The following is a 26,747-nucleotide window of genomic DNA, read 5'->3' on the forward strand; positions in this document are numbered from 1 at the left end:
GGTTAAAAATGTAAATTTTTATAACGTTAAAAAAGCTAATGTCTCTCTCTGTGCTGTATGTGTCTGTGTGATTTCCTCAGGACTACCGCGTGAACATTTTCCTTCGACAGCGCTGGAACGACCCGCGCCTGCGCCTGCCGACAGACTTCAAGTCGGACGCACTGACTGTGGATCCCAAAATGTTCCAGTGCCTGTGGAAGCCCGACCTTTTCTTCGCCAATGAGAAGAACGCCAACTTCCACGATGTCACACAGGAAAACATCCTGCTCTTCATATTTCGCAATGGCGATGTCCTCATCAGCATGAGGTGAACCTTTGGTCAAAAGGTCAAAAAGCTCTTGATGTGTTGACATTGACTAGCATGTAGCTGAAGGATGCTATGTGTTAACAGAGATTTTGACATTATTAAATGGAAATTTTGCTGGGTTTTTGTTTTTTCCAAAATTTCTGTGTAATTAAACCTTTCAGAGAACGGAGTCAGGGCTCCTGAGTGCCACAGCTAGGTAATGGTCCTATTATCAGGAGATCAACGATTCAATCCCTGGTGGGCCCACAGCCAGAGAACACATCTGGCCTCACTTTCCCTGGGTGGGTCGAGTAAGGCGACTCCTTAAAAGGGATTATTAGAGTGCTTGATGCTAGTATGTGCAGGAGTCGAACAAATAGGTGGGAATTAGAAATGACTAATATTGGGTTAAAAATGTAAAAACTGTAATTTTAAAAGGTCATTCAGATTGGATTGGTGTTGGTGTTTTGTTGTAGAGAAACTCACAGAGTCAGTCACTTGCTCTCACAACTTCCTCAAGTCAACCCTTTGCCTCCTCCAGTGGGCCTGGCATTAGCTAGCCTAGTGCCTGCTTGCTTGCATGTCTTCCTCCAGTTGGCCAAGCATTTGCCCTAGTACCTGCTTGCTTGCCTGAATTATTCCATTCTCCCCTTGTGTTAGCTTTTAGCCAAGCACGCGCTTACCTCCACGACTTCCTTCGGCCAGCCTTTCTGCCTCCTTCAGATGGCCTAACTTTAGCTTTAAGCAGAGCACCTGCTTATCTCCACTGTTTTCTCTGGTCGCCCTTCTGCCTCTAGCATTTACTGTTAGCCTAGCACCCGCTTGCTTCCACAGCTTCCTGTGGTTGGCCTCCAGTTCTTCTAAAGTCGTCGCTAATGGACTAGGTTAATGCTGACTGTGGGATATAAATATAATGAGTTAGGAATTTTTAATAACAGTTTAGGGGTTTTGAAATTGGCCAGTTTTGCAGCTTGGTTTTAAACATGCTGGAAATTCTTTTCAATTTAGAGACAACAGTTTTTAAAGCTTACTGTTAATCACTTCCATGTACCAAACTCTCAGATATTTTAGGTTTTATTTTTCATTCTAGAGCAGCTTTAACAAATGTTTAACAGATGTTTTTTTGCTTTTGCTTTGTCATAAAATGTGTTAAATCAAGACGCCACTAAATTCTGAAGTGTATGAATCTTTACACCACTAACCTAAACCATTATGGAGGATTAGCACATTATAAAGCCATGGAGCGTCCACTGTAGTTAATTAATTAATTTACATTAATTCGTGGTGAATGGTAGAGCACGTATCAGCATTAATACTCTACTTTTTGCTCTGTCCTGATGATCGCTATGCTCTGGCAGTTTCAGGGAGGCGGGCCTTGCCCTGTTCGACTGAGTGGTCTATAAGTGGCTGTATTGAGTGGGTTTTAAGCTCTGCAGTATTGTGTGGTCTGAAAAAGGGCTTTATGGCAGATGAGAGTGTTCTGGATTTTTGCTCGCCATGTGTGTGTGGGAGCCTTAGGCCAATCCCCCCCCCCCCCCATCCTCACACACACTCTGAATCTTTCCCTCATCTGCTACTGCAGCTCCACATGCAGCCAGACCTAATGAACCTTGCAGCATGATAGTGTATGTGTGTGTGTGTGTCTGTCTGCACTCTGATGAAATACTCTTCTCGTCTTCTATTTAAATACACTCTCTGTGTTACACTATGTCAATGCATATAGGGACATGCTAATCCAGTTTTGTGTGTGTGTGTTGGTGTGTGTTTATATAATTGCAGGTTGTCAGTCACTCTGTCTTGTCCTCTGGATCTCACTCTTTTCCCCATGGACACACAACTGTGCAAGATGCAACTAGAAAGCTGTAAGAACTCTCACACACACAAACAACACAAACGTATCCCTAGATGTTTCTGTTGCTATGTGTCCATATATATCGGTAGCATAGTGATGAGTTCATCAGTAAGAGTAATTGATGGTGTATCAGTATCACAGTCACTGATGCATCAGTAGTACTGTCATTGGTGTGACAATAATAAAGTCAGTAGTAAAGACATTGGTGTATCAGTAAACCAGTCATTGAGGTGACAGTAATATATGTCAGTGGTATAGTCACTGGTGTAGTATAGTTTTAGTATAGTTATTGTTACAGTACAGTAGAATAGGGAATGGTCATTGTTTTAACAGTAATAGTTATTGGTGTGACAGTGACAACAGTCAGTTTAGTCAATGGTGTAGCGGTATAACAGTCATTGGTGTGACAATAATACGTGTCAGTGGAATAATAATTGTTTTATCAGTATAATAGATCATGGTCACTGTTTTACCAGTAATAGCCATTGTTATGTCAGTAATCAAAGTGAATAGTATAGTCATTGGCATATCACTATAGTAAAGTAAATTTTGTCTATGTTGTGTAGTCATTAGTACGCTTGTATAATAGTGTAGAATGTTACTAGTTTTTGTGGTGTATACACAGTCAGTATTGTGTCAATAGAATTGTCAATGAATTGATGTGTCAGTGCACAGAGTCAGCAGAATAGCCACAGGATAATAAATGGAGAATATTCAGTGATAGTAGGCATTGGTTGTCAGAAGAATAGTCAATGTTGTGTCAGTAGAAGATTCAGTAATCTGTCACTAGAAAATTCAATGATGTGTCAGTACTAATGGAAATTGCTAAGTCAGTAGTATTATCAGTGCAATACCCACTGGGATGCCAAGACTAGTAAGTCCAAGCTCATTCTGCTGCTACCAACATGAATTACTTTACCAGTAAATATGAGTCAGTCCATTCCAGAAACAGCTATTCACGCCCAAGCCATAACACTACCACCACCATGTTTGACTTATGAGCTTATATGTTTTGGACCAAGAGCAGATCTTTTCTTTCGCTATACTTTGGTGTTTCCGTCACTTTGGCAGGGGTTAATTTTGGTCTCCCCATTCCATCTCATTTTTCAATACTTATTTTTGCAAATTCAGTCTGGCCATCTGATTCTTACTACTGATGAGTAGTTTGCATCTTGTGGTATGTGATACCTTCACCAATGCTCTGTGGGGGTTTATTAAGTCACGTAAGTGTTGGTTTAGGGTTTTTCTTCATAGCTCTCACAATGTGTCCGTCATCAATCATGCTGTTGTTTTACTTGGCTGACCTGTTTGAAGTCTGGCTGTTGTGCGTCAGTGGTTTATTTCATTTTCAGGACAATTCAGTATTGGCAATACCTAATGCTTGTGCAATTGCTCTGAGGCTCTTTTCTCAGCTTCAGAATGGCCTGCTTTTCTCCCATAGGCAGCTCACTGGCCTTCATGTTGGTCTATCTTGTTTTACCAAATATTTAACAATATTTCAGCTCACTTGAAAAATAGATGGGTTTAAATGTGTCATGTTTTTTTTTTATCTCAAACCCGAATGTCTTTGGTGTGTAGCATAAAAAAAGATTTGGCCTTGACATTTCAGTGCTTTCAAAGGGAGGACGATAGTCTGTAATAGCTGTCATTGCCGTATCAGTAATTAAGAGTCAGTCTTGCGTCACTTGCGTAATCAGTGGAGGTCCAGTTAACACCACTGCCACATATCAGCATTTCAGCAGTCATCAGTAAGGATGTGTTTTCGCGTAAAGGTAAAGGGAAAGGTGCACGTATTTGCGTGTGTGTGTGTCCGCAGTTGGCTACACCACCAAGGACTTGGTGTTCATGTGGCAGTCTGGGGACCCGGTTCAGATGGACGAAATTGCACTGCCGCAGTTTGACGTCAAACAGGAGGACATTGAGTACGGAAACTGCACGAAATTCTACCCTGGAACAGGTACTCCAATACATGTGTCAGACTGCTTGTACAAACATACACACTCTTTTTTTATTCATTGTTTTCAAAGAGCTATCAGTCCAGTACAAGCATGCACACACTTCCACCCTCCCACGAGCACTTCAACAAAATGCTGACCTCTCGTTTCTAAGCGTTCCCAATTTGTGCCTGACCGAATCAATGCTTCTGTGAAGCGTAGCTCCTCACAACTTTCTCACCCACTCACCGTTTGCTTTGAATGTACGCTACCTGATTCATCTACAGTCATGTGAAAAAATAAGGACACCCTCATGAAAAGCATTGTCTGTTTTAACATACACGATGTGGACAAAAGTATTGGGGCACCCTGATCATTCATTATTTCTTCTGAAAGCATGGGAATTTAAAAAAAGATTTTATCCTGCTTTTGGTGGAGTCTCTACTGTCCTGGATAATGTTTCTACTAGATCATAAAGTAGCATTGTGAGGATTTAATTGCATTTAGTGACAAAAACGTAAGTGAGGTCTGGATGTTGGATGATCATAGCCCCACCTCATCCCCACTCCCCAGCTCATCCCAGAAAACACAGTTCCACTGCTCCTGCTAGCGCATTGCATTCATTAGAAAGGGTGTCCACCAACCTTTGGTCATTTAGTGACTATAGTTGGACATTTATTCTGTTGATGTAAGGTGATATAACTTAATTTGTAAAATGTAAATAATAGAAATGCAATGTGTCTGTGAGGCACAGCTTTGAATACCTCCTGATCTATTACTATTAAGATAAAATTAGAATCAGGTAGAGCACATTTAAATCTTTGTCTTTCTAATTTAAACCTCAGACGATAAGATAGTTTGCCCTTGATTTTTGAAGTAAGTGGTGAACATCACCATGGCCAGATTCAATAAACACTCTGAGGCCTTCAGGGACCTTGATTGTAGATGCAGATGAGTCTTGGAAGGGGTTTAAAAAAATCTCCCCACAATCAGCCGTTCCACTGTCCGCTAAATAATTTTTAAAATGGAAAAACTGCCAAGCCATGTTCCAGCATTGTTACCGCAGCGTTAATATCACTATTGTGGCATTAGCATTGCTGTTACAGCATTAGCATAGCCGTTGCAACATTAGCATTGCTACTGTGCCTGCCTCTCCCAGCATCGCAAATGCAGCATTGGCATCGCAACCTCCGGCCTCGCCCAGCATTGCTAATGCAGTGTTAGCATCACTACTGCAATGTTTTCATCTCTATTGTGGTGTTAGCATTGCTACCCCGCCAGTTGTCGGCCTCTCACAGCAGCACTGCTGTAGAAGGTTGAAGAAGGTTGGCAAAAAAAGTTTTGTCATGCAGATTATTGCAGATGACAGAGTGTCTATGGAATTCCTTCAATCTTCATCCTAAAAACACCCAACGTAGTACTTTCTTATTTACCATATGTAAAATTGTTGGCAACATGTTTGCATTTCAAAGCTTAATTAATGCTTTTAAAGTCAACAAAAGACTTTTTTAAAAATAGAAGAACATGGTAACTGCATTGTCGCTGCAGGGCTCTCCAGCGTTAATTAAGCTTTTTATACTGGCCATGTGTGGCAAGCGGTGCGACAGCTCGGCAGCAGCCTGCCACTAGAAGGGCTTGTTTCAAATGCGAAACTGCTACAGACAGTGCTTTCTTTTTTAACCACATTTTTTGGATACCATTCAAAACAAACAGAGAACATTTCTGTTGAGGAAGACGACGGAGGACGGATCAGCTCGTACAACCACCCAGCAGTAAACTTAGTAAGACTGGAAGAGCAAGCTGCATTTTTCCTGGGTGCAGGAAACTGGAAATATTGATTTAGAGAGCTGCAACAAACCTTCAAAATAGAATTAAAGATGAGCGAGGAGCTGCTCAAACTCAATCAGGAGGTGATACTGTGACAAAGAATGATGAAGAACCAGTTCCATGAGAGCTCCTGAAAGGTGCTGTCATCTAAGCGCTGGCCCTATCAATAGGAAACTGCCAGTCCAGTGATACCACAGCCGTCAGTGGCTGGCAGTCCCCGAGAACACAACAGACCCTAATACTGTCTCAGTATCTGTGCAGACACAGGCACTTAAATACAGTATCAGGACTGTTACAGTATTTATAGCCCAACCATTGAAATAAACTAGCAGCAAGGGTAAAAAGGCTAAAGGTTGATACCTTGCTGTCCATGCTGTCTCATCGTCTCAGATCTGTCTGTCTGTTTATCTATCTATATATCTATCTTTCTGTCTATCGATCTATATATCTCTCTGTTTGTCTATCTATTTATTTATCTATCGATGTGTCTGTGTCTGTCTGTCTCTATCTGTATATCTATCTATCTATATGTCTTTTTGTCTATATGTCTGTCTAGGTGTTATAAAACGTGTGTGTGTGTGTGTGCACTGTTTTTTGTATATGCTTAACCCCTGTGCCTCATAATCATAACTGTCACATGCCACGTGAACAAGAGAGATGAATTAAAAACAATTGCCCGCAGGAGGATCCCATGTGGTAACCCTATGTGTGTGTGTGTGTGTGTGTGTGTGTGTGTGTATTTCACATGTTAGTTTCATGCTGTGGATAAATAGAGCAAATTGTTTCACTAACTGAATAAAAAAATAAAACTACTGTAATGAAGAAAAATTTAGAGCAGATGCTAGTAATCTCTCTCTCTCTCTCTCTCACTCACACACACACACACACACATTGCTATACATGCTATAGTGTAGTAGTGTAAAATAGCTTTATTGTAGGAGATAAGAGTGTGTGCCATTACGTAATGCTCCATTCACTTCTTACATAACAGGATCCAGCAGCATAAATCTACCTTAGTGTAATCTACCTCTCTCTGTCCCGCGGTCTCTCTCTCTCTATCTATCTCACCCACATACATCAGGAACTATAAAATTCTCCAACCCGCTTTCACACAAGGTCAGTGTTATACTTTATGTTCTCCTGTTCTTACACACACACACTCACACACACATATTAAAAGACGCGACAAAAAGAGACTATAAACCGCACAATTAGCACCTAGTCCTCGAGAGACTGTTAAACTGCTAGTCTAGTCTAGTCCATCACTTCACCCTTTCTCTCTCTTTGTCTTCAGGATGTGGTTTCAGCCGGGCTTTAGCTAGGCTTCAGTTAGTCTTAGCAGTCAGTGGCTTCATCTCTTCAGTGAGTGTAAGTGATTCTAAAGTACAGGGATTAACTACATTCAGGTGGAAGCACCCCAGGGGCAGGAAGGTGTTTTGGAAAAAATGGAAAACCTATTCCACTTTATAGCAAACGTCCCTAATTAAATAGCATGTGATATATTATCTATATTTTAGCATTTTAATGGTGGGTACGGCCTTACTCCCCAGGAAGGCCAGTGTCACGTCGATGTAGTGTGAGTATGCGGTGTGTTTGTTGTAGTGCGTAGCGTCCATGTGGAACTGGTGGCTCTGAGGATGCAATAACGATGCCAGTGGGGTTAGGTTCGGCCCTAGTCACCAGGAAGGCCGGGGTGGTTCTACAGTTATGATGTTGGTTAAGTGATAGTTCTGTGAAGTGAGCTTGGAGAGAAGTGGGTCTGGTACGCCTCACCAAAGTGAACCTTATGGAGTCATAGACCGTATTCAGCCAAACACCAACGAAGGGAGGTGCCTACCTGATAATCAGGTGAATACCTGATAATGTGATGAGCTTGCAACTTAGTGGGTGGTTAGAATAGGGTTAAAAGAATGGGCTGGGCTCTATGTGTAACCCAAAGTATTAGGTGCAGGGTTTTGATAATCTTTTCCTGTAGTGTTTTACCTGTTAGATAATGGTTACATGTGTTTTAAGGAGACCCGAAAAAACAGGCAGCTTAGTTCATGTATAAATATATAGATTCTGTATGTTTTTAAACATTAATAGTGTTTACAGAGTACATTACACTCTCTTATTTCAATTCCAAAAATGATTATTGTTTTTTTAATAATGTAGACCCTTTAATAAATGCTTAGATTTCAATTATTAACCATGAAATGAACCCTCTGGAGTCTATGAACACACTGACTTGTCAAATTCGATGTTTCTCAGCGTTTCTGGTAATATCTTTGTGATAATAGGAATACGCTTGCCAGATCATACGTGACTCACATTCATACTCACATGACATACTCATCTCTGCCTCTCGCCATGTCTAACTGGTGGATTCGTGTGTCATCTGCCGCTTATCTGTAATTGGTAGATTCGTGTGTCCATCTTTTTTTTTTTGTTCAAAACTGACCAATAGACACTCATCTCGTCTTTTGCGTCTAACACAATCCACTACTTTTGTGAAGCTAAGACTCTGGTAAACCCATTTCAAGCACCAAAACAAGTCACAAGTAAAGTGTTTTTACAGAAATTAAGAACTTCTAAAATCTGACTGATTTCTTTTTAGATTTGGGGCCAGAGTATCTATTCACAAAGTGCTCAAAGTCACATGATTAATATTATAGACAGCTGATTGTTCTGAACACTTTGATATAACATGTGGGTTATTATCGTGTATGCAAGTGCCTTATTTTGCGCCAGCCACACTGATGATTTAGATTTTGCATTAGGATTTGCTACAGAGGCTGTGTTTACTACTTCACACTTAAAAAAACCCGAATGAGTTTGGTGGAGCTTGTTAAGTGAACAAGGCTGTTGTTCTGACCAACTGGACAGGTAAAGATCAAATAATTTGGTCAGGGTGAAGTAGAACAGTGTACAAAACGTGTTGCTTTCTACGTTTCAAAAATTTCTGCCTGAATGCCTGTCTGTCTGTCTCGCTCTGCAGGCTACTACACATGTGTGGAGGTGATATTCACGTTGAGGAGGCAGGTGGGCTTCTATATGATGGGCGTGTACGCTCCTACTCTGCTCATTGTGGTGCTGTCGTGGCTGTCCTTCTGGATCAACCCCGACGCAAGCGCAGCCCGCGTCCCATTAGGTCAGTCTGCTTGTCAATCAAAGTAACAGCCTCTGAAAAGATGACATTGCTGTCATAACAAAACACTGGCGGTTTTACTGAGTATTTAATGGACAAGATACATTTACTCAGTTGTTTTAAAGACTCCTAGTGTAATTAACAAGTTGATGTGTCTAATTGTGATGAAGAACACAGGCTTCATGGACAGCAGAACAGCTAGAGGAAACACTAACTGGCCAACTGTAGAACAGATTTTTGACTGATGTAATGCCGGCTATTCAGTGCATCCTCCCATCTCCCTTAGATCTGCCCTTTTTCTCTCCCCTCATCTCTCCATTTTCGTCCTCTCATAGGCTCCACCTCTCCCTCCCTCCTTCCTCTCATCTGCACCACTCATCTGTCCATTCCAAGGATGAGTGCTGCTTTGAGGTCAGTTGAACCTGTGTTGAATGGCTACCTGAACTGTCATGGGGATGAGTGAGAGCTAGAAATCACACGTTCATAATCTCACATAAATGCCTTATCTCATTCTCTATCTCTGTAGGTATTCTGTCTGTTTTGTCGCTCTCCTCTGAGTGTACATCTCTGGCATCCGAGCTGCCAAAGGTTTCCTATGTGAAGGCCATTGATATCTGGATGATTGCCTGTCTGCTCTATGGCTTTGCCTCTCTGGTGGAGTACGCTGTGGTTCAGGTGTGTTTGTGTATGTTTGATAGGACCTCTGTTAACCATGTATCTCCAGTTTTTCACTTTATGGCATAAACTTAATCTGGCAGTTGTTCTTTACATTGTATGAAAATGTTATGATGAATGGATCAATAGAAATGCTCCAAAGTGCCACCATGACGCAAGGATTGCTGCCTGCTGTCAGCAGCCAGAGCCAGAGAGAGCACAATTGTCCTTGCTCTCTCCGGGTGGGTGGATCCTAGATCCCAGTGTGCGTTCCTTTGAGTGCGTTGGTTGCCTGGTGCCGTTGCGCAGTTCGAAAAGAGGTGGTGGCTGGTTGCGCATTTGTCAGAGCAGGCATGTGTCAGTCCTCCCTCCCAGTGTTGGGAACTAAGTAGGTTCGGTAATTAGCTATCCAAAATTGGGTCGAAATTATATTTTTATATCTTTCTTTCTCTTGTAACCTTACCATTTTGGAGATATGCAATGATCTGACAGTGATGATATGTTTATAATTATGAATGAAAAAAAGAGTATAGGTAAAACTAAATTCAATATTGGAGAAACCCAAAACATAACCTATTAAATATGCTATAGCCTTTGCAGATTTTACATGTCACATGCCACATTTTACATGTCATTTTGTCTATAAAAATAAGCAGAAGTGTGTCCTCTGTAGAGGATGTTATGTCATTGTATCTCTAGTAATAAAACATGTAATTGCACCATATATCACATGAAAGAATTGACAAGTGTTTTAGTTTATGTGTGAATTAACGTGTGTGTGTTTGAAGTGTGGGGAGGAGGTAAAGGAATGACAGACACACACACACACACACAGCTTTGACGCAGCATTCTGCAGTAACACAGTTTAGAGTGCAAATTCAGCACCATGGACAGCGTATTACCTATCCGGCACCATGGGCAGCAGAACTCAGTCAGTGTGCCGTTTCAGGACCATGGACAGCGTCCGCTCAAAGTAGAACTACAGCAAATTTACAAGTGACAGCGTAGCATACATACAGTACATACAGTACTGTAGCTGTGTTTAATATGATGATAATACCATCAGGTTTATCTGAGCATGGCATTAATATTGCTAGAACTTCTAGAACACCAAACAACTACAAATCATAATACAAATACATTTTCTTCCAATGTATAGCCAGTATATTAATATTTAATTGTGCAACTGTTGTTTTCAGTGTCTTTATGTATACAGTGTGATTTTGGTACAGCTTTGTCAGACTGCACAGCACTTGGATTTATTGTGGAAATTCAAGGTTGCTCTAGCAGCACCGTCATGCTTGCTCAGCATTGTATTTCTACAGCTTTTAAAAGCTGGACTCAGTTCTGTTGTGTATATTTGTCTGTCTTTGTGTCTATTTCTTTTTGACACTGATTTTTCGATTGTTCGAATTTTTCTCCAGGTGATGCTGAACAGTCCTAAGCGCATCGAGGCAGAGAAGGCAAAGATGGCTGAGAAAGAAAAGGAGAGAGAGAAAGAGGGGAAGACTCCAGCCAAAGCCAACACGGTTAACGGCACCGGCGGAACTCCTATTCATGTCAGCACGCTACAGGTGAGACCAGGCTTACATTATTCTCATTATTTTTATTAAGTGTGTGCGGCACTCTTTGCTCAAGAAGTCACAAAATCAGCCAAATGAGTGTGGGGCTCCCGATTATCAAAACAGCCTTGGTTGTCAAAGTTAGTATTCTCTTCCAAGCGTGTTGAGCTGTGCAATGTTGTGGCTATAGTGGCAGTTTGACAATAACCTCTTGGCTACACTGTTACACTAACACAAATGCTGCTGTTATTATTTTTAGCGCTTTGTATTCCAAAATGAATGCACTGTGACGCAGGTGCAATGTAGTATGGAGCCACATTAAGGCAATTCCTTATGTTCAAGTCCTTACATTTTCATCCAGCCTCATTATTAATTGGTTAATTGTAGTCAAAGGTATCTTAGTTTTGGTTTACTCTCAGTCAGCAAAGAGATGGTGTTACATTTAACTCTGAAAGATTAGCTTCACCCTTCACATGCTGTGTAGTCCTGGAGGGGCGTGTTTAAAAGTGCTGCAGCAGCAAAAGACTATAAATCCTGTGTTGTGCTCAACACTGTAAGTTGCTGGAATGTGTGCTGCATGTTTTTATATCTGTAGGCGCCACTGGGCACAGACTCTACAATCACCGTTTATAAGACATGTGGTGTGAGTACCAACCTCAGGCTACATACAGGGTGGACTTAACTCTAAGAGTCAGGTTGTTGTAGGAGTTATTGGCTTCTGCAGTCCTTCACTTGACTGAAATAGCTCCTCCAATGAGTTCTTCGTCTGTGAATGAAGAAATACTGTGGGGGTGTTTTCTGCACAAATGCACTAGAAAAAGAGCACATTTTTAACTCTGCACACCAGTTTTAGGCAAAGTAGTGTAAAAGTACTGATTTAGTTATATCCTGTATTCATTAAAAAAAAATTAACAACAGTAGGAAATGAATGTGAATAATTTAACCCTGTAAAAATATAATTTTACAGGAAATTCTGGCTTTGTGCCTCACAATGCTCTGCATGCACCCCTCCACCATGAAGGATTTTTCAGAAGTATATTTTAAGCCAAAAACATCTCTCAAAACTAACGTAGATGTAACGTGGTGCTCACCTACAGCGGGGTTTGAACCCAAGCCGCCGTATTGGTGGGCCGGCTTGCTACTCGGGACTCGAACCCAGGCCGACGCTCTGCCACTTCACCAATGCGGCAGTTATGAAAACGGCCAACAAATGAAACTTTGGGGTGGATTTAATAAACAAAGAAGACGTCGCGTCTAACATGAAAAAAAAGGCGGGAAACAAACAAAGGATGCCACGGGAGAACACTGGCTACCTCTTTAAACTCGAGGAAAAATGGAAACTAAGGGCAAAAGGATCTCCCAAAAGAAACAAGAGAACTGGGGAGTTACAGGGAAGACAGACACTCCTGCCTTCCTCTGCTAAACGAGTGTGTGTGTGCAAACACACACACAAACACAGACACAGACAACAGGGATGGCAGACACTCCTGCCTTCCTCTGCTAAACGAGTGTATGTGTGCTAACACACACATACACACACACACACACACACACACTGCACAGGCACAGGGAACTTGAGGGGAAACTTGGGGTTCACACAGAGGGAAACAAAGTAGGGAGACACCCACTCAGCCTTCTGCTTGAGAATGTGGCTGATACAAGCACTCAACCAGAGGCAAAAGATCCAGCAGTGGGGCAACTGGATCTGAGTGCTTATATAGCCTACTGCCCAGGTGTAGTAAATCGGGCCTTAATTAGTGGCTGGCGTGACTCGGGGTCTCCCCCTGGTGGCAGGAGCAGGCCTTGCCCTAGAGCTACCCCTTACAGTAGAATAGTGTCTCAGGCATGAAGTAGTTTATTTGTTAGCACTTAATGCAATGAACGTTCTGTGAGGGAGTTTTTTTTAGAAGCATTTAGAAGCAACTCTTCACACGTCTGGTTTCATTTACCACAACTGAACAACTAAAGGCAGTATGTTGGCTGTATATATGATTGGCTACAAAACAAGCCTACAAAAATATTTTAAAAATGAATAAAAATTATTGTAGAAATGAAAAAGCTAGGAGTTTATTCCACTTAGGAAAAGGTCTGGATGCTTGTCTTGTCTTGTTTTGGAGCTACGGAGTTCATGCACAGCTGAAGAAGCCCGTCAGAGCTAGTGTTGTACTCTGCTCAGTGCGCTGTGTTCAAGCTACAGTCTGACGGATTTTATTGTAAAAATAATGCACCTTGTAGGGGAAGCGCAGTAAATACCTTTAAACGCCACTAACTGAACACCACACTGAGAGTACATCACTCTGCCCAGTAACTTACAGTTAAAATCAGGACTCAGCAGAGCTAGCAAACACAGCTAACCACACAAAATAGCCAGCTAAAGCAGGAGTACTGTTAGAAAACATCCAGAGTGTGCACCCATGCAAACAGTACATAAATAACCATAATTATTTCCTACCCACCTCTAATTGTCAGAAGACATAGATGCCTCGGGCCTGAAGGGACTTTTATACATTAGGTAAGAATTGCTTTTTTCCCAGTCATCGGAAAACACTGCAAATGACAAATTAGTGGCAGAGTTGCTTTGCATTAATCTTAAAAACAAATAAAGCCAATGAGAGACAGATCTCCAGGTACAGCAACATTAAAACGGGCATTGCCTCTAAAATTGACTTTGCGGAGAAGGCATGTAGGTAAAATGTGTATATAATGTGTGTGTGTGTGTGTGTCTTTGTGTGAACTCAAAGACGCGTGTGTGTAAGAGCAGGAGGGAGATGGAATGGCTGTAATTGAGTCGGCTGCTCTGAGCACGCTCAGTGCAACACGGGCGCAGAGGAGAGCAAAGGTTTCTGGGGAACTGAGTCTAATGCGACCCGACAGCCCAGAGGCCCGGAGCAATGGAGTAGCGGCATGGGTGGGGGGGCACTAGCGTGTGCGTGTGTGTGTGAGTGAGTGTAAAGGTTATCTTAGGGGTGGAATCAAAGAGTAATATCAGGTTAGAACAACTGAGATGTCTGTCCTCAGGACGGTCAGGTCAGAATGGACTTGGGTGGTCATACACACTATGTGGACAAAAGTATCGGGACAACTGCTCAGTCATTGTTTCTTCCAGAATCAAGGGTATTAAAAAGAGTTGATTCTGCTTTTGTTGGAGTTACAGTTTCTACTGCCCTGGGACAAAGGCTTTCTACAAGATTGTAAGAGCATTGCTGTGAGGATTTGATTGCATTCAGCTACAAGAGTGGGCATTTGGATGTTGGATGATCACCCCACCTTATCCTCAACTTCCCAACTCATCCCAGAAGTACTGCATGGAGCACTATCTGTCATTCCAGAGAACACAGTTCCACTGCTCCACAGCTCAATGCTGGGGGGGCTTTATATAGCCCTCTAGCCCATGCCTGGTATTAGGCGTAGTGCCAATAGGTTCAAGGGGGTTATCTGCTGCAGAGAGTCCTGTTCTATTGACTGTATCTTAGCTCTTAATGCACAATTTGTGTCCTCTAGACCTTCACCAGTGGTCAGTTTCTGACCACAGAGCCGCTCCTGGCTGGATATTTTTAGGTGCTGGACCCAGCCTCAACCTAGCAGTGACCTTGATGTGTGTAAAAACACTCATGTGTCTGCAACACACACACACACACACACTACCACACCACTGTCAGTGACAGTGCTGTGCTGAGAATGATCCACCACCAGTATAAAATCTGGTCAACAAAAAGTGAGCAGTGCTGAATTTGGTAGAGTGGAGGTACAAGGTAGCTGTTTCTAATAAAATGGCCAGAAGTGGAAGTACAAGGTAGGTGTTTCCTAATAAAGTGGCCAGTGATTAAAAGCATAGGTTAGATGCTTCCTAATAAAGTGGCCAGTGAGGGACTGTACAAAGTCAGGGTTTCTATTAAAGTGGCCACTGAGCACTGAGAAGTACAAGATGAAGGTTTCTAATTGAGTCAGTAGTGAGTGAATGTTCTTTTGTGTTCTACATCTCCAGGTGGTTGAAACACGCTGTAAGAAGGTGTGTACCTCCAAATCAGACCTGCGCTCCAACGACTTCAGCATTGTGGGCTCCCTCCCACGGGACTTTGAGCTGTCCAATTTCGACTGCTACGGAAAGCCCATTGAGGTGGCCAACGCTCTGGGCAAATCTCAGAACAAAAACAACAAGAAGCCACCGCCCCCCAAACCGGTCATTCCATCTGCCGCAAAGCGCGTTGACCTTTATGCCCGCGCCCTCTTCCCGTTCACCTTCCTCTTCTTCAATGTCATCTACTGGTCTGTTTACCTGTGAGGCGCCTCAGCCAGGGTGTTGAGGGTGTCAACCTTTCACCTCACAATGATTCAGTTTGATTATGATTCTTTAGGAAACAGTTCACTGCGTTATGAAATCTCAGACTTTGCCACTGTTTGTTTCGATTCAGTCAGATTATTTTATGATGATCACAGAAATACACTACATGTCCAAAGGTCAAATGTTCCTCCAGCGGTTCTTTTGAATAGTAAGGATAAAAACACTGAGTTTGTCCTTCTTTTACTGTAGTAACTGCCCTTACTCTTCTGGCTATAGACTGGATAATGAAACAACATTAGAACATGAATGTGAGGATCTGATTGCATTCAGCCATGAGAGCTGAAAATGTAAGCGAATCCTTTAGAATCATGATTTGGAGCTGCTTTGCTACCTCATGGCCTAAATGCCTTGCAGTTTTTAAGGAAACAATTAACTCAAAGGTTTTAAAACAGTTTACAGGGCAACAGTCAATGTCCTCAAGCTGAGGAAACGCTAGGTCATGCAACAAGACAATGACCTAAAGCACACAAGTAAATAAATGGTTCTGAAGTCTTCTAAAGATGATTTGTGTTTAGGAATGACCCAGTCAGAGTCCTGATCTTAATCCTATCGAGGTGCTGAGGTAGGCCTCATGGCTGTGCAGTAGAGATGCACAGAGCAACGCAGGTTTTTCATTGTGATCAGCCATAACCAGTGACCAGTCGCTTATAGACAATTTTGTACCAATAACACGAGGGCACCAGTGGCACAAACACAACCACCCACACACACCATGGCTTTGACTGATATGGCTTCCTATAGACCTTTCAGACAGTAACTCAGTCATCTAGCTGCACCGTTTAACAACGCTTACCATCTTCACTGGGGGCGGCCAGGAGGAGGGCAGATGACATGTCAGAATTAGCAACTCCAGTTCAGTTTAACTCTCAATTTATTGGTCACCTCATTAAAAATGACACATGATGGGCAGAGTTTTTCAGCTGGAGCTGAACATGTTTAAACTGGATGGAGTGGAAACTCTGGTAAGTGTGTTTGGTTGAATTGTTGGTGTATTTAGGAAAGGCCAGTAGCCTCATGTGTGTAGTCATCGCTCACACACTTTTATATATTTCATATATAATTAACAGTATTAATGAAATGTTAAACCAACATGATTCTGAATGCTGTCATTTACAATTCTTGGGAAAATCGGCCAAAATTGCAACCAGTGCATCTCTACTGTGCAACAAGGCATCTCATTAATATTCATGAGCTAAAACACATGGAAAATTGTCCAAATTCCTCCTCAACATTGATCTTATCTTATGAGCAGATACAGAAAACTTTGGACGTAAGTGATTGCTGCTAAAGGGGATCAACAGGTTGTTACATTCAAAGGTTCACTTACTTTTTCTAGCCTGCACTATGGATGTTTACTCAGTGTGCTCAATAAAAGGCATGACCAGTACAGCTGTTTGTTTGTTATTAGTTTAGTTAGATTGTGTTCACTTACTTTTTTGGCAAGTGTGAGGGCTGTCTGGATACTTTTGGATATGTAGTCTATGGAAAACCATTTAAACAGGATTACGTTCAAAATCAGCCTGAGAATTATATTTCACATATTGGTTGAATGCATATTCTATTGAATAGCCTTGATCAGAATTGATTCTTACATTCCAAAATCGATGCAGTTGAGTTCCCGCCTCCGGACTGCCGCATCGCGTTTCATCAATGCATTTTTCATCGATTCACCCCTGCAGTGTGAGTGTGAACATTGCATGACTGCAAGGAAAAGGTTCCAAGCATGTAGGAAAAGTTCAAAACGTCAACGTTTTTCCTATGTCTGATACATTTGACCTATCAGTGAGTTTCGGTTGCACTGTTTTCCACGTTGTGTTGTTCTTATGTAGACGCTTGAGCTTCCAGGCTTCAAAGACTGCAGTGTGCCACAATGTTCCGAACAAAATGCAAAAGATTCATTCATTTTAAAGTGAAATTAATTTTTTTTTTTGGGGGGGGGGGGGGGGGGTTATTTATTTATTTATTTATTTTTTGGGTCAGCATGACTTGTGTGGCCACCCTTATTAGGCCTCGAGTGACTATGTAAATGACGTCTCCGCATCAAGACCATCCAACATCCGTGTGTCCGTGTGAGTGTGTGTGTGTTTTTGTGGGTGTATTCACAACCCAGAACGCAGAAGAGCCCCTTTTTAAAGTGTGTTAACCTATATCTATTCTCTGCCTATCTGACTGATGGCAACCCACATACTGAAATGCAGACTGTGCGTTTCTGGGGTTTTATTAACTGCATCTGTAGCCTCTGCAGAGCTGGTTTAGCCAAGGAGCGATGAATCAGATACCTCCGAGTGTGTGCGTGTGTATGCGCGTGTTCTTAAAAGGCGTGTGTTTCCTATGGATGTGTACACGTTGCTGCTGTATTTCAGCCATGCAATAAACACCTTCCTTCATCACCCACAATCCTTTGCTTTCTTCTTTCATGAACCAGCATGCCACACTGGGGCTAGCTGAAAAAATGGTCGTGCTGGTGATGCTGGTTGACCAGTTTGGTTGGTCATCCAGCTTGCTCATACTGATTTATTAGCTGGGCTATGTTGGTCATGCTGATAAACCAGCTAGTCGGTCAAACCCAACCGAAAATGGACCCTATGCTGGTCAGGAGCTAAACTGCTCAACCACCTTATCTAGGTTTAGGCTTGCCAGGCAGCTTTTTTGGCAGAGGTATTGGGTTTAAGCCAATGAAATATGTATGCCATATGCATAATGCAATAAAAGGTGGACCTTTAACAGCTGGATCCCCAGAACCTGACTGTTCCACAAATGGCTTGAGGACATGCTGGTATTTATCCCAACTCTGTATAACACTAATATAATCCCAGATCCCGTCTCTAATTATTACTGCAGTGATGCTTTCTGGTTCAAGTCATTAAACTGAGTGGTGCCGTGGACCTCCACTGTTTGGCAGTACTCCTACAGTGCTCACAACATCCCAAGCGAAGTTCCACACCCAAAACAGGTTCTGAAATGTGGAGCTAATAAACACTATATTGTGAAAAGTATTGGGACACCTGCTCATTAAAAAGAGTTGATCCTGCTTTTGTTGGCGTAACTGTCTCTACTGTCCAGGGAAGAAGGCTTTCACACTAGATTTTGAAGGACGATGCCGGTGAGGATGTGATTGCATTCAGCGACGAGGGCGTTAGTGAGGTCAGGATGTTGGATAATCACCACCCCACCTCATCCCCAAATCCCAAACTTTTCCCAAAAGTATTGAATGGAGCACCACCAGCACAGTGCCAGTAGGTTTATGTTTATCTACTCTAGAGAGTCCTATTTTATTGGTAGTACTTCTCTACAGCGACTAGTCAAGCTATGTGTATGCATTTGCACATCTGTCAGCAATGGGTGCAACTTCAAGTATGTTGAGGCCTCAATATATTATCTTGTGGCCACTAGAAACTTAAAATGAGGCCACAACTTTTTATACCAACCACCAAATGACCTTCGGGAGTCAATAGCCTCAAAAACAGTCATATTAGCAGCCATTTGAACTGTTCTGTATTGTACACTTATCGGTCGCTGTACTGTCGGCCTACATATGTAGGGAAACTTCTACATGAGAAACAAGGTGCATGCTATGAATATTAGGATTCAGAAATGTGTGATTTACATAGTTCTGTATGAAATGTGTGTAGGTAGAGTTTTGGTGTCCCTAAAAACTGATCTGAAACCAGTGTTTGGCAGCTAAACAGATCACAGCTAGCACAGCACAGCTTCCACAAGAGCCGCTCAGGTAAAAGGGCAGTGTGGATCTCTGGCTCCCTCTGTTGGATAAAGTGGGAAGTACATTGTGTTTCCCAGACTAATGTACAGGGATGCATGGGAGACGTAGTTTTTACATCAGCTTTTCATTGAAATCTCTATATACATGCACATGCACGATACTAAGCTAAAATGTTAGCAGCAAGCTAACATGCTAGTCCCAATGCTATGCAGTTTGACAGTTTGCTGCATCTCTAATGATCAGTCTATCTGTCTGTCTATATGCCCTTCTTATAAATGCATTTAGCTACATTGTGTTTAAACCCATTGCTGACACAGATGTGCAAATGCACTGCCAATAGAACAGGACTCTCTGGAGCAGGTAAACACATTGAACCTATTGGCACCATGCTGCCTAATGGCAGGTGTGGGCTAGAGGGGTATAAAGCCCCCCAGCATTGAGCTGTGTTCTCTGGAAAGAGGGATGGTGCTCAAGCCCATACTTTTGGGATGAGTTGGCGAGTTAGGGATGATGAGGTGGGGTGGTGGTCATCCAATATTCTGACCTCATGATGAAATATGATCACTAAATACGATCATATTTCATTAGTCCCATAGAGGAATTATTCCCAGCCTGGCAACAGTGGCCTTAAGGAACATGTCATTACTTGTCATTTTAATATCATGTATTTGTGACATGTACAATGTCATTGTTTTTACAGTACAGTACTACAGAAATGTATCTAGAACATTCTGTGTACTAGATACAAAGTTGAAACGGCCATACAGACACTGTACTTGACCTTTAGCCTTGACTTAAAGGCACGGTATACGATTCTGGAGAACTCAACAGGAAAACCCCTCCCCTCAGTGCTCCTTCTGAAGCCCCGCCCCTCCACATTCATGCACGCGCATTGCCATGGTAACGACACTGGGCTTGCAGACCATAAGACAGTGAACACGACATCCAAAACACGCTACGGCTGTAGCTCAGCCATCTCTGCTTGACGTTCCAGAGCCTAGGCTGCAGCCGGGACAGTCTAACTAGGCTGCGTGGTGACGTCACAGGGAACGTCACGCCTTGTAAATTTTGGCGGGAAACATGTGACTGTGGGTAATTGAGGGCCGGGATGGATACGTTAGCTGCGTCCTGCCTCCACTATCACTTATACGTAGGCTGTATATGAAGGATCCTTCACTTTGGAACAGCCGTCTATTACACAGCGGTCGAGAAATGCGGCCTACAGGACACATTTTTCTGGACGAGCTGAGAGATACAGAACCGTCACTGAAAGTGATGAAGTGAAAGAAGCATGTGGAGGCGCTACTTTCAGGGTCGTCAGGCACGTGCCTCAGCGGTAAAAAGGTACAAAAATGTATCCTGGATTGCTGAGCAGAACTACAGGACACGCCACACAATTTCACTACAGGCACTACATTTCCCACAATGCCACAGCGTCTTTCCAAACGCTTGAGCAGCTAATGTTTTCAGTCAGAGCCGGTTTATTTTGGCCTCAGTGATTAATGGACATTGTTGTATGTTTTGGTTAAGCCCACTTATTACAGTATAACCTACCAACATACCTATTAGCCAGTAATTAAACTAGTTAAAGGGATCAGTCAGCTACGTTAGCATTAGCTTTATTTGTGCTAGCTGGTAAAAGGGCCTCATTTTAACAGCCTGTTTTTAATTACCAACATTACCAACATATTATTATACAGTTATTACTAACCAGTAATATGATTAAGCAAGTGGGTGGGGCGGGGGTTAACTGTGCCCCTCCAAATTGTGTGTGCGCCCCGGTACAACAAGTAGTCTAGAAACGAGTAATAGTTATAGTGGTGTGGTTTTGGACGCAGCCCAACTCTCGGTATAGTGCACTGTCTGCTTGTGGCTAGCTATGGCTGCGTCCCAATAAGCGCACTATTGTCAGTGTAACGCATCAAGGGGTGTTTAAGGAATAGTTTGAACAAGAAAAAAAATCACATTGATAAATTATTTATCACAATTTGTTTTCTAGATGCAGCCAATAAGCCAATACATGTTTGATATCTGGTGTGTGATTATTTAGTTAAACACGCCTAATTTACATATTAATTACATTTTATCAGTCTTTACGACAGTAGCAAAATGTACAAATATAATTTTGCTTCTGGCGAAAATTGAATGAAATACAATAGAAATGTGGAATAAGGGTACTTACTGTATATGCCTATGTATCCAGGGCTGTGTCCAAATCTACAATACCACACTACCGTGCTAAATAGTATGTCACAAACCCTACACCACCATGAATACTAGTGCATTAATTCGTTTTTGTATAGTAGTAGGAGTAGTAGTAGTGTGGGTTTTGGACGCAGCCTAACTCTCGGTATACTCTTCTATCTGCTGGGGGTTAACTATGGCTGCGTCCCAATAAGCGCACGTAAGCGTTCTAGAATGCAAGTTCGGCTCCGCTCGGCTCTTTCCGCCTTCATCAGCATTCTCCCCGCATCCTTTCTGCTGCTGCTCGAGGAGGGTTATTCATATTGCGTTGGACTTCACAAGTCGTCCTTCGTGTTTTTATGTTTTGAAGAGGCCGTGTACTTTACTCTTTATTATTCGTGTACGTTACTCTTACACGAATCGTTTTATTTCGGTGTATCGGTTGAATTGATTCAGCGTCTGATTCTGAATGCAACCGTTTCGGAGTTCAAAGGTTAATGATAGTCTACTAGCTAACTATTTATCTAGCGAGCCTCATTACACTCAACACTGCAACACATTAAGAGCGTTTTCCCTAATTACTTCTAAACTATTAAACTATGAATGATCTGTGAATAGTTTGCGATTGAAACTGTGAATATTTCTGTCTGAATCGTGAAGCTCGATTTGCTGTACTATTTGCTGGGTGTTAAAAATGGGGCTGCGTCCCAATAAGCTCAAGCGCGCTGTATCGAGCGCACTACCCTCACAGCGTTCTACTTCGCAAGTGCGCAAGCTGGCCCTTCGGCTCCGCTCGGCTCTTTCCGACTCCATCAGTATTCTCCCCGCGTCCGTTCTGTTGCTGCTCCCGGACGGAGCCGCAGAGGAGGTGCGCGAGCAGCCCGCATCACCGCGCGCCCTCTCTCCCCTCTTCGCAGCGAGCTAATCAACCGTCGCTGTCCTCGCGAGAGAGGAGAGACCCGTTCTAACGGTCGTTTTCTTTCCATTTTTGTTTTCCTCTTTCTTTCTTTCTTTCTTTTATTGTTAATTTAATTATTTATTTATTTTTCGGTGTACCATGAGTGGAGGCGGCGAGACGCTCGCGGTTCTGTAAACGGACGGACGGTCGGTCGGTCGGTCGGTGGATGTGGGAAAAACCGAAGATGATGAATCTCTCCGGTTTCCTCCTGCCTGCTTTATGGGGACTGGCGCTCGGCGGATCACCCAGCGTCCAAATCGGTGAGAACAGCCCGAGAACAGCCCGAGAACAGCCCGGGTCTCCTCAAGAAAACGAGCTCAGCACACAGCTAGTGTCACACCTCCATTTTCCAGCGGCAGCCTTCAGCTCAACCCGGGTCTGGCGGCAGCCGTTAAAAAGAGGAGGCTGTAATTAGAGCGAACCTCGTCTGAACGTGTGGAAATTAGACGTTCAGGTGAACGGTAGCCTGTGTGTTTACGGCTGAAAACGAGCTACAGCTGTTTATGAGAGGCTCCCGTCCGAACCCGGGCTGCTCGTTTCTGCGTCGTGTCGTTTTTTTTGTGTTTTTTGAATGAATCTTTTGACCCCCTCTCTGTTGTTGGTGGTTGCCCCCCCAGGTGGCCTGTTCCCGCGGGGAGCGGACCAGGAGTACAGCGCCTTCCGGATCGGGATGGTTCAGTTCGGCACGGCCGAGTTCCGCCTCACGCCTCACATCGACAACCTGGAGGTGGCCAACAGCTTCGCCATTACCAACTGCTGTAAGTCCACCCGGACCCCTCTGGACCCCTCTGGACCCCTCTGGAGCTCCTTCACTGAGGACGCCCGGGGCTTTTTTGGGGCTGTTTAGTTAGCTAGCTGTTAGCTGCAGAGTGCTATGCTGTGTAATGGTGAAGTGAAAAGTGTGTGTGGAGCTGATGCTACTGGTATGGTTAGCGATGGGAATAAACCCCACAACGAGAGGAATACAAACTTGGTCATGTTAAATGAAAATGGTCATGTTAAAGTATATATATGACCAGTAAAGTTGGACGAAATGTGTGTGTGTGTGTGTGTGTGTGTGTGTGTGTGTGTGTGTGTGTGTGTGTGTGTGTGAGTGTGTGTGAATCAGAGCAGATTCCCTCATTTGTTATGCATTCAAAATGGCGACACGGCCTCTGGAGGGTTCAAGCTCTTAAATATTTGAAGGGCTCTGTAGGGGCGTTGGAGATGTGTTAAAGTGGGGTGTTGTAACTGTGGGCTCAGACTTCACCAGGCGTCGTTCGTGTGCTGGGTTTTCAGGAGGGCGTGTTGGTCGTTACGCTTCGGTGAATCGGTTGAGTCGGTGAATCGGTTGAGTCGGTGAATCGGTTGAGTCGATCGATTCAGCGCCCGTTTCTAAACGACAGCGTAGCTAAATTTCTGAACTTGCGTCCAGATCTCTGTCTGAAGTGTCTGCGGATTGTCTGTCTGTTGTCTCTGACTGGATGCTTCCTGAATCTTTTGCAAAAGGTGGTCTCGGTCCGGATCAAGCGGAACCATGTCCCGGTTCGTTTGCAGTGTGGTTTGGACTTTCCAACTATCAGTGACCGTGTAATGTATAACGAAGGAACCAAATGAACCAAATGAATCGGTTCATTAATTATTTCCAGGAAAGTGAACCGCCGAATTGACAATAAACAACCCTTTACGAACCAATAAAAAAACTATTTTATATATATATATATATATATATATATATATATATATATATATATATATATATATAAATAATATAGGGATATCCAGCCCATGTAGGTGAAACTACCTTGGTCGGGACTTCAGATTCATTCAGGAGATGAGAAGCTGACTTATGACTCAACGAATCGATGAATCGGTTGGGTGAACTGAATCGAACTCCCCACTGCGAGTCCCCAGTTAAGCTCAGGCTGGGCTTTAGTTTGAATGTAGGTGTGTTGAGGTGATGAATGTGATCCAAACTTTGGCCTGTTCTGTTTTTTGTTTTTTTGGGGGGTCAACGGAGAGGTAGGCTAATTTAGCCGTAATTCGCCACTGGCGAGAGAGCGAGAGAGAGAGCTCCACGAAGTTGGTTGCCACGGCAACGGCTGAGGAGCTGACGCCCCGCCCCTGCTCCGCGTTTCAGCCTACAGGACTCCTTTAGGTGAATATTAAATATAGAAGAGCGGTGTCGGTACCGGGGGTCTTTTCCAAGTCTTCTCGGGGCTTATGCCATGAATCGGTGCTGGTAAAAGGCGCGAGAGACGCGTTAAACCGACACGGCTCCCTTCCTTCACCCCGGCTCGCCCTTCAATTTCACAGATTGCCGTGAAAACACCGTGAACGGAGGGCGGCTACTGCTGCCACCTCTGCTGCTTCTGCTGCTGCCGCCGCCGTCGAATAATGAGGGGCATTGAGGACCGATGCTGTTCAAACAGCGAGTAGAGTAGTGCTCGGGTGCACACGTGTGAAATGCATGCTAAAAGCGTGCCTTATTTAGGCTCGTTTTTGCAGGAGCTGTCCAAAGCCTGAGTGAAAGCCTGCAGTGAGCGCGCTCGAGCCCTGAATGACAGGGGCTTCTGTGCTGCTTGAATGGATTGCAGTTCGGTGCGCGCGTGCATGCGGCGCGCTCTTCAGAAGCACTGGGACGGGTTACTGGGCTCGTTTACAAGTGCAGAGCTTGCTGCTCCGGCACGCGAGCATCGCTGCAGCATGTCCGCGTGTAATCGTGAGCGCTGGGCCTGATTGATAAGAACGGCACGCGCGGATGTAGAAATATTTGTCATGCACACACACATACCCACACTGAATCACGCATGGCTGTTTAATGTGCACAAGCATGCATGTACACATAGCCACATATGCATGCACACACGTGGGCTATACACAGTTTGTCATGTGCACACCCAGGCACACGCATATGCATGCACACACACACACACACATACAAATGCATGGACACACAAATTCGTATGTGGGTTTACTAAGATATGTATGGTATATTAATGACTCGTGGTGGTAGAACAGAGCTTGTACAGATGCACACTCACAGCTTGTCTAGTCCCTGTAGAGAAATATTGCCAAAATAATAGGACTCTCTCGAGCAGAAAAACACGAACCTACTACTGGAATGATGGTTGTGCTCCATCCAGTACTTTTGGGATGAGCTGGGGAGTTAGGGATGATGAAGTGAAGTGGCGATTATCCAACATCCTGACCTCACTAAGGCTCCTGTTGCTGAACGCAATCAGATCCTCACAGCAATGTTCCTCAAAAATCCAGTAGAAATCCTTTTTTCTTGGACAGTAGATTCCCTTGATTTCAGATTTTAGTTCAGTACAGTAACAGCCATTTTTACCTCAGAACAGCCCTAATGATGCTTGTTTTAATGAAACGTGCCATTGATCGGGGTTTCTTCTTTAAGTACTGGTGATATCAACAATACACTCAGAAGGGATTTTGCTAGGCACTCCAAGTAGTCCAGTGGACTGAGGCATTGCCACTATGAGCAGCAGCCGGAGTCAGAGAGAGCACAATTGGCCTCGCTCTCAGAGAGGTGGGTTGACGGCACTTTCTCCCACTTCCTCTCTGTGATGTTGGTCAGCACAGGCGTCTGTTAGCTGTTGTATCTGAGCTGGGGAGCCGCGCTTTCCTCCAGGCGCACTGGCTACTTAGTGATGCTACCATGTACCATGAAAACATAAAAACCTTCCCCACTGATCACGCCTTTTCTAAAATCTAGACTGCTGATTGCTTTTTTTTTGTTGCCATAGCGACAGTGTTGTCTAAATCACACACGCACACTCCTGACCAGGCTGAGGAGAAGAGTATTTGTACAGTGTAGTATAGGAGCCTAGGTGTTAAGCGGCGATAGCCATTCAAAAGTGAATATTGCGATGGGAGTGTTTTCAGAAACCTTCTTTTTTAGTCACCTACACTGCGTTCATGTGGACCGGAGACCAAAACAGAGAAAAGGCTACTTTTAAAAACAAAAGCTGATAATATTTTAACCAGCTACAGATGGCCAAAAGATGGGCCAACAGACAAATCGGAACGGCGCATTTACTTTGATTGCATAAAGAACTTGAGACTAATGGAAATGCAATGGAGAGCAGCTGTTCACTTGCACAGCTATTGATGGGCCTTCTAACTCTTTTCAATAAGTCAGATCAATCAGCTCAGCTCACCAATAAAAACCAGTTCAGTTTTCAGCTCCCGCATGACTCAGTAGCACTGATGGTATTTGAATCCAAAAATGAGTCACGTTAGTGATATTATATTTTATTTTATTAGTCTAGCTTCTAATTATGTTAGAACAAATTACTAT

General features: G+C 43.4%; 2 protein-coding genes across 5 annotated transcripts in view; both read left to right on the top strand.

Annotated features, from left to right (window-relative positions):
* The window catches only part of glrba (glycine receptor, beta a), a 29,386-nt gene extending 11,928 nt beyond the window's left edge, over window positions 1-17,458 (top strand). The window contains exons 5-11 of one of the 2 annotated variants that reach the window (XM_072670325.1): window positions 81-307; window positions 2,066-2,148; window positions 3,955-4,095; window positions 8,877-9,029; window positions 9,553-9,701; window positions 11,105-11,254; window positions 15,228-17,458. In XM_072670325.1, the coding sequence (XP_072526426.1) occupies window positions 81-307; window positions 2,066-2,148; window positions 3,955-4,095; window positions 8,877-9,029; window positions 9,553-9,701; window positions 11,105-11,254; window positions 15,228-15,524 (1,200 nt within the window). In that variant the 3' untranslated portion in view covers window positions 15,525-17,458. Of the gene's footprint in view, window positions 1-80; window positions 308-2,065; window positions 2,149-3,954; window positions 4,096-8,876; window positions 9,030-9,552; window positions 9,702-11,104; window positions 11,255-15,227 lie in introns of those variants that run through there. The other variant, XM_072670326.1, reaches the window with a different exon arrangement.
* Window positions 17,459-22,276: 4,818 nt separating this feature from the next.
* The window catches only part of gria2a (glutamate receptor, ionotropic, AMPA 2a), a 43,472-nt gene continuing 39,001 nt past the window's right edge, over window positions 22,277-26,747 (top strand). The window contains exons 1-2 of one of the 3 annotated variants that reach the window (XM_072670311.1): window positions 22,277-22,707; window positions 23,065-23,205. In XM_072670311.1, coding sequence (XP_072526412.1) covers window positions 22,614-22,707; window positions 23,065-23,205 — 235 coding nt within the window. In that variant the 5' untranslated portion in view covers window positions 22,277-22,613. The remainder of the gene's footprint in view (window positions 22,708-23,064; window positions 23,206-26,747) is intronic. The other 2 variants (XM_072670310.1, XM_072670309.1) reach the window with 2 other exon arrangements.

This window comes from Salminus brasiliensis, chromosome 24, assembly GCF_030463535.1.
Source record: "Salminus brasiliensis chromosome 24, fSalBra1.hap2, whole genome shotgun sequence".
In the NCBI taxonomy this organism is placed as follows: Eukaryota; Metazoa; Chordata; class Actinopteri; order Characiformes; family Bryconidae; genus Salminus; species Salminus brasiliensis.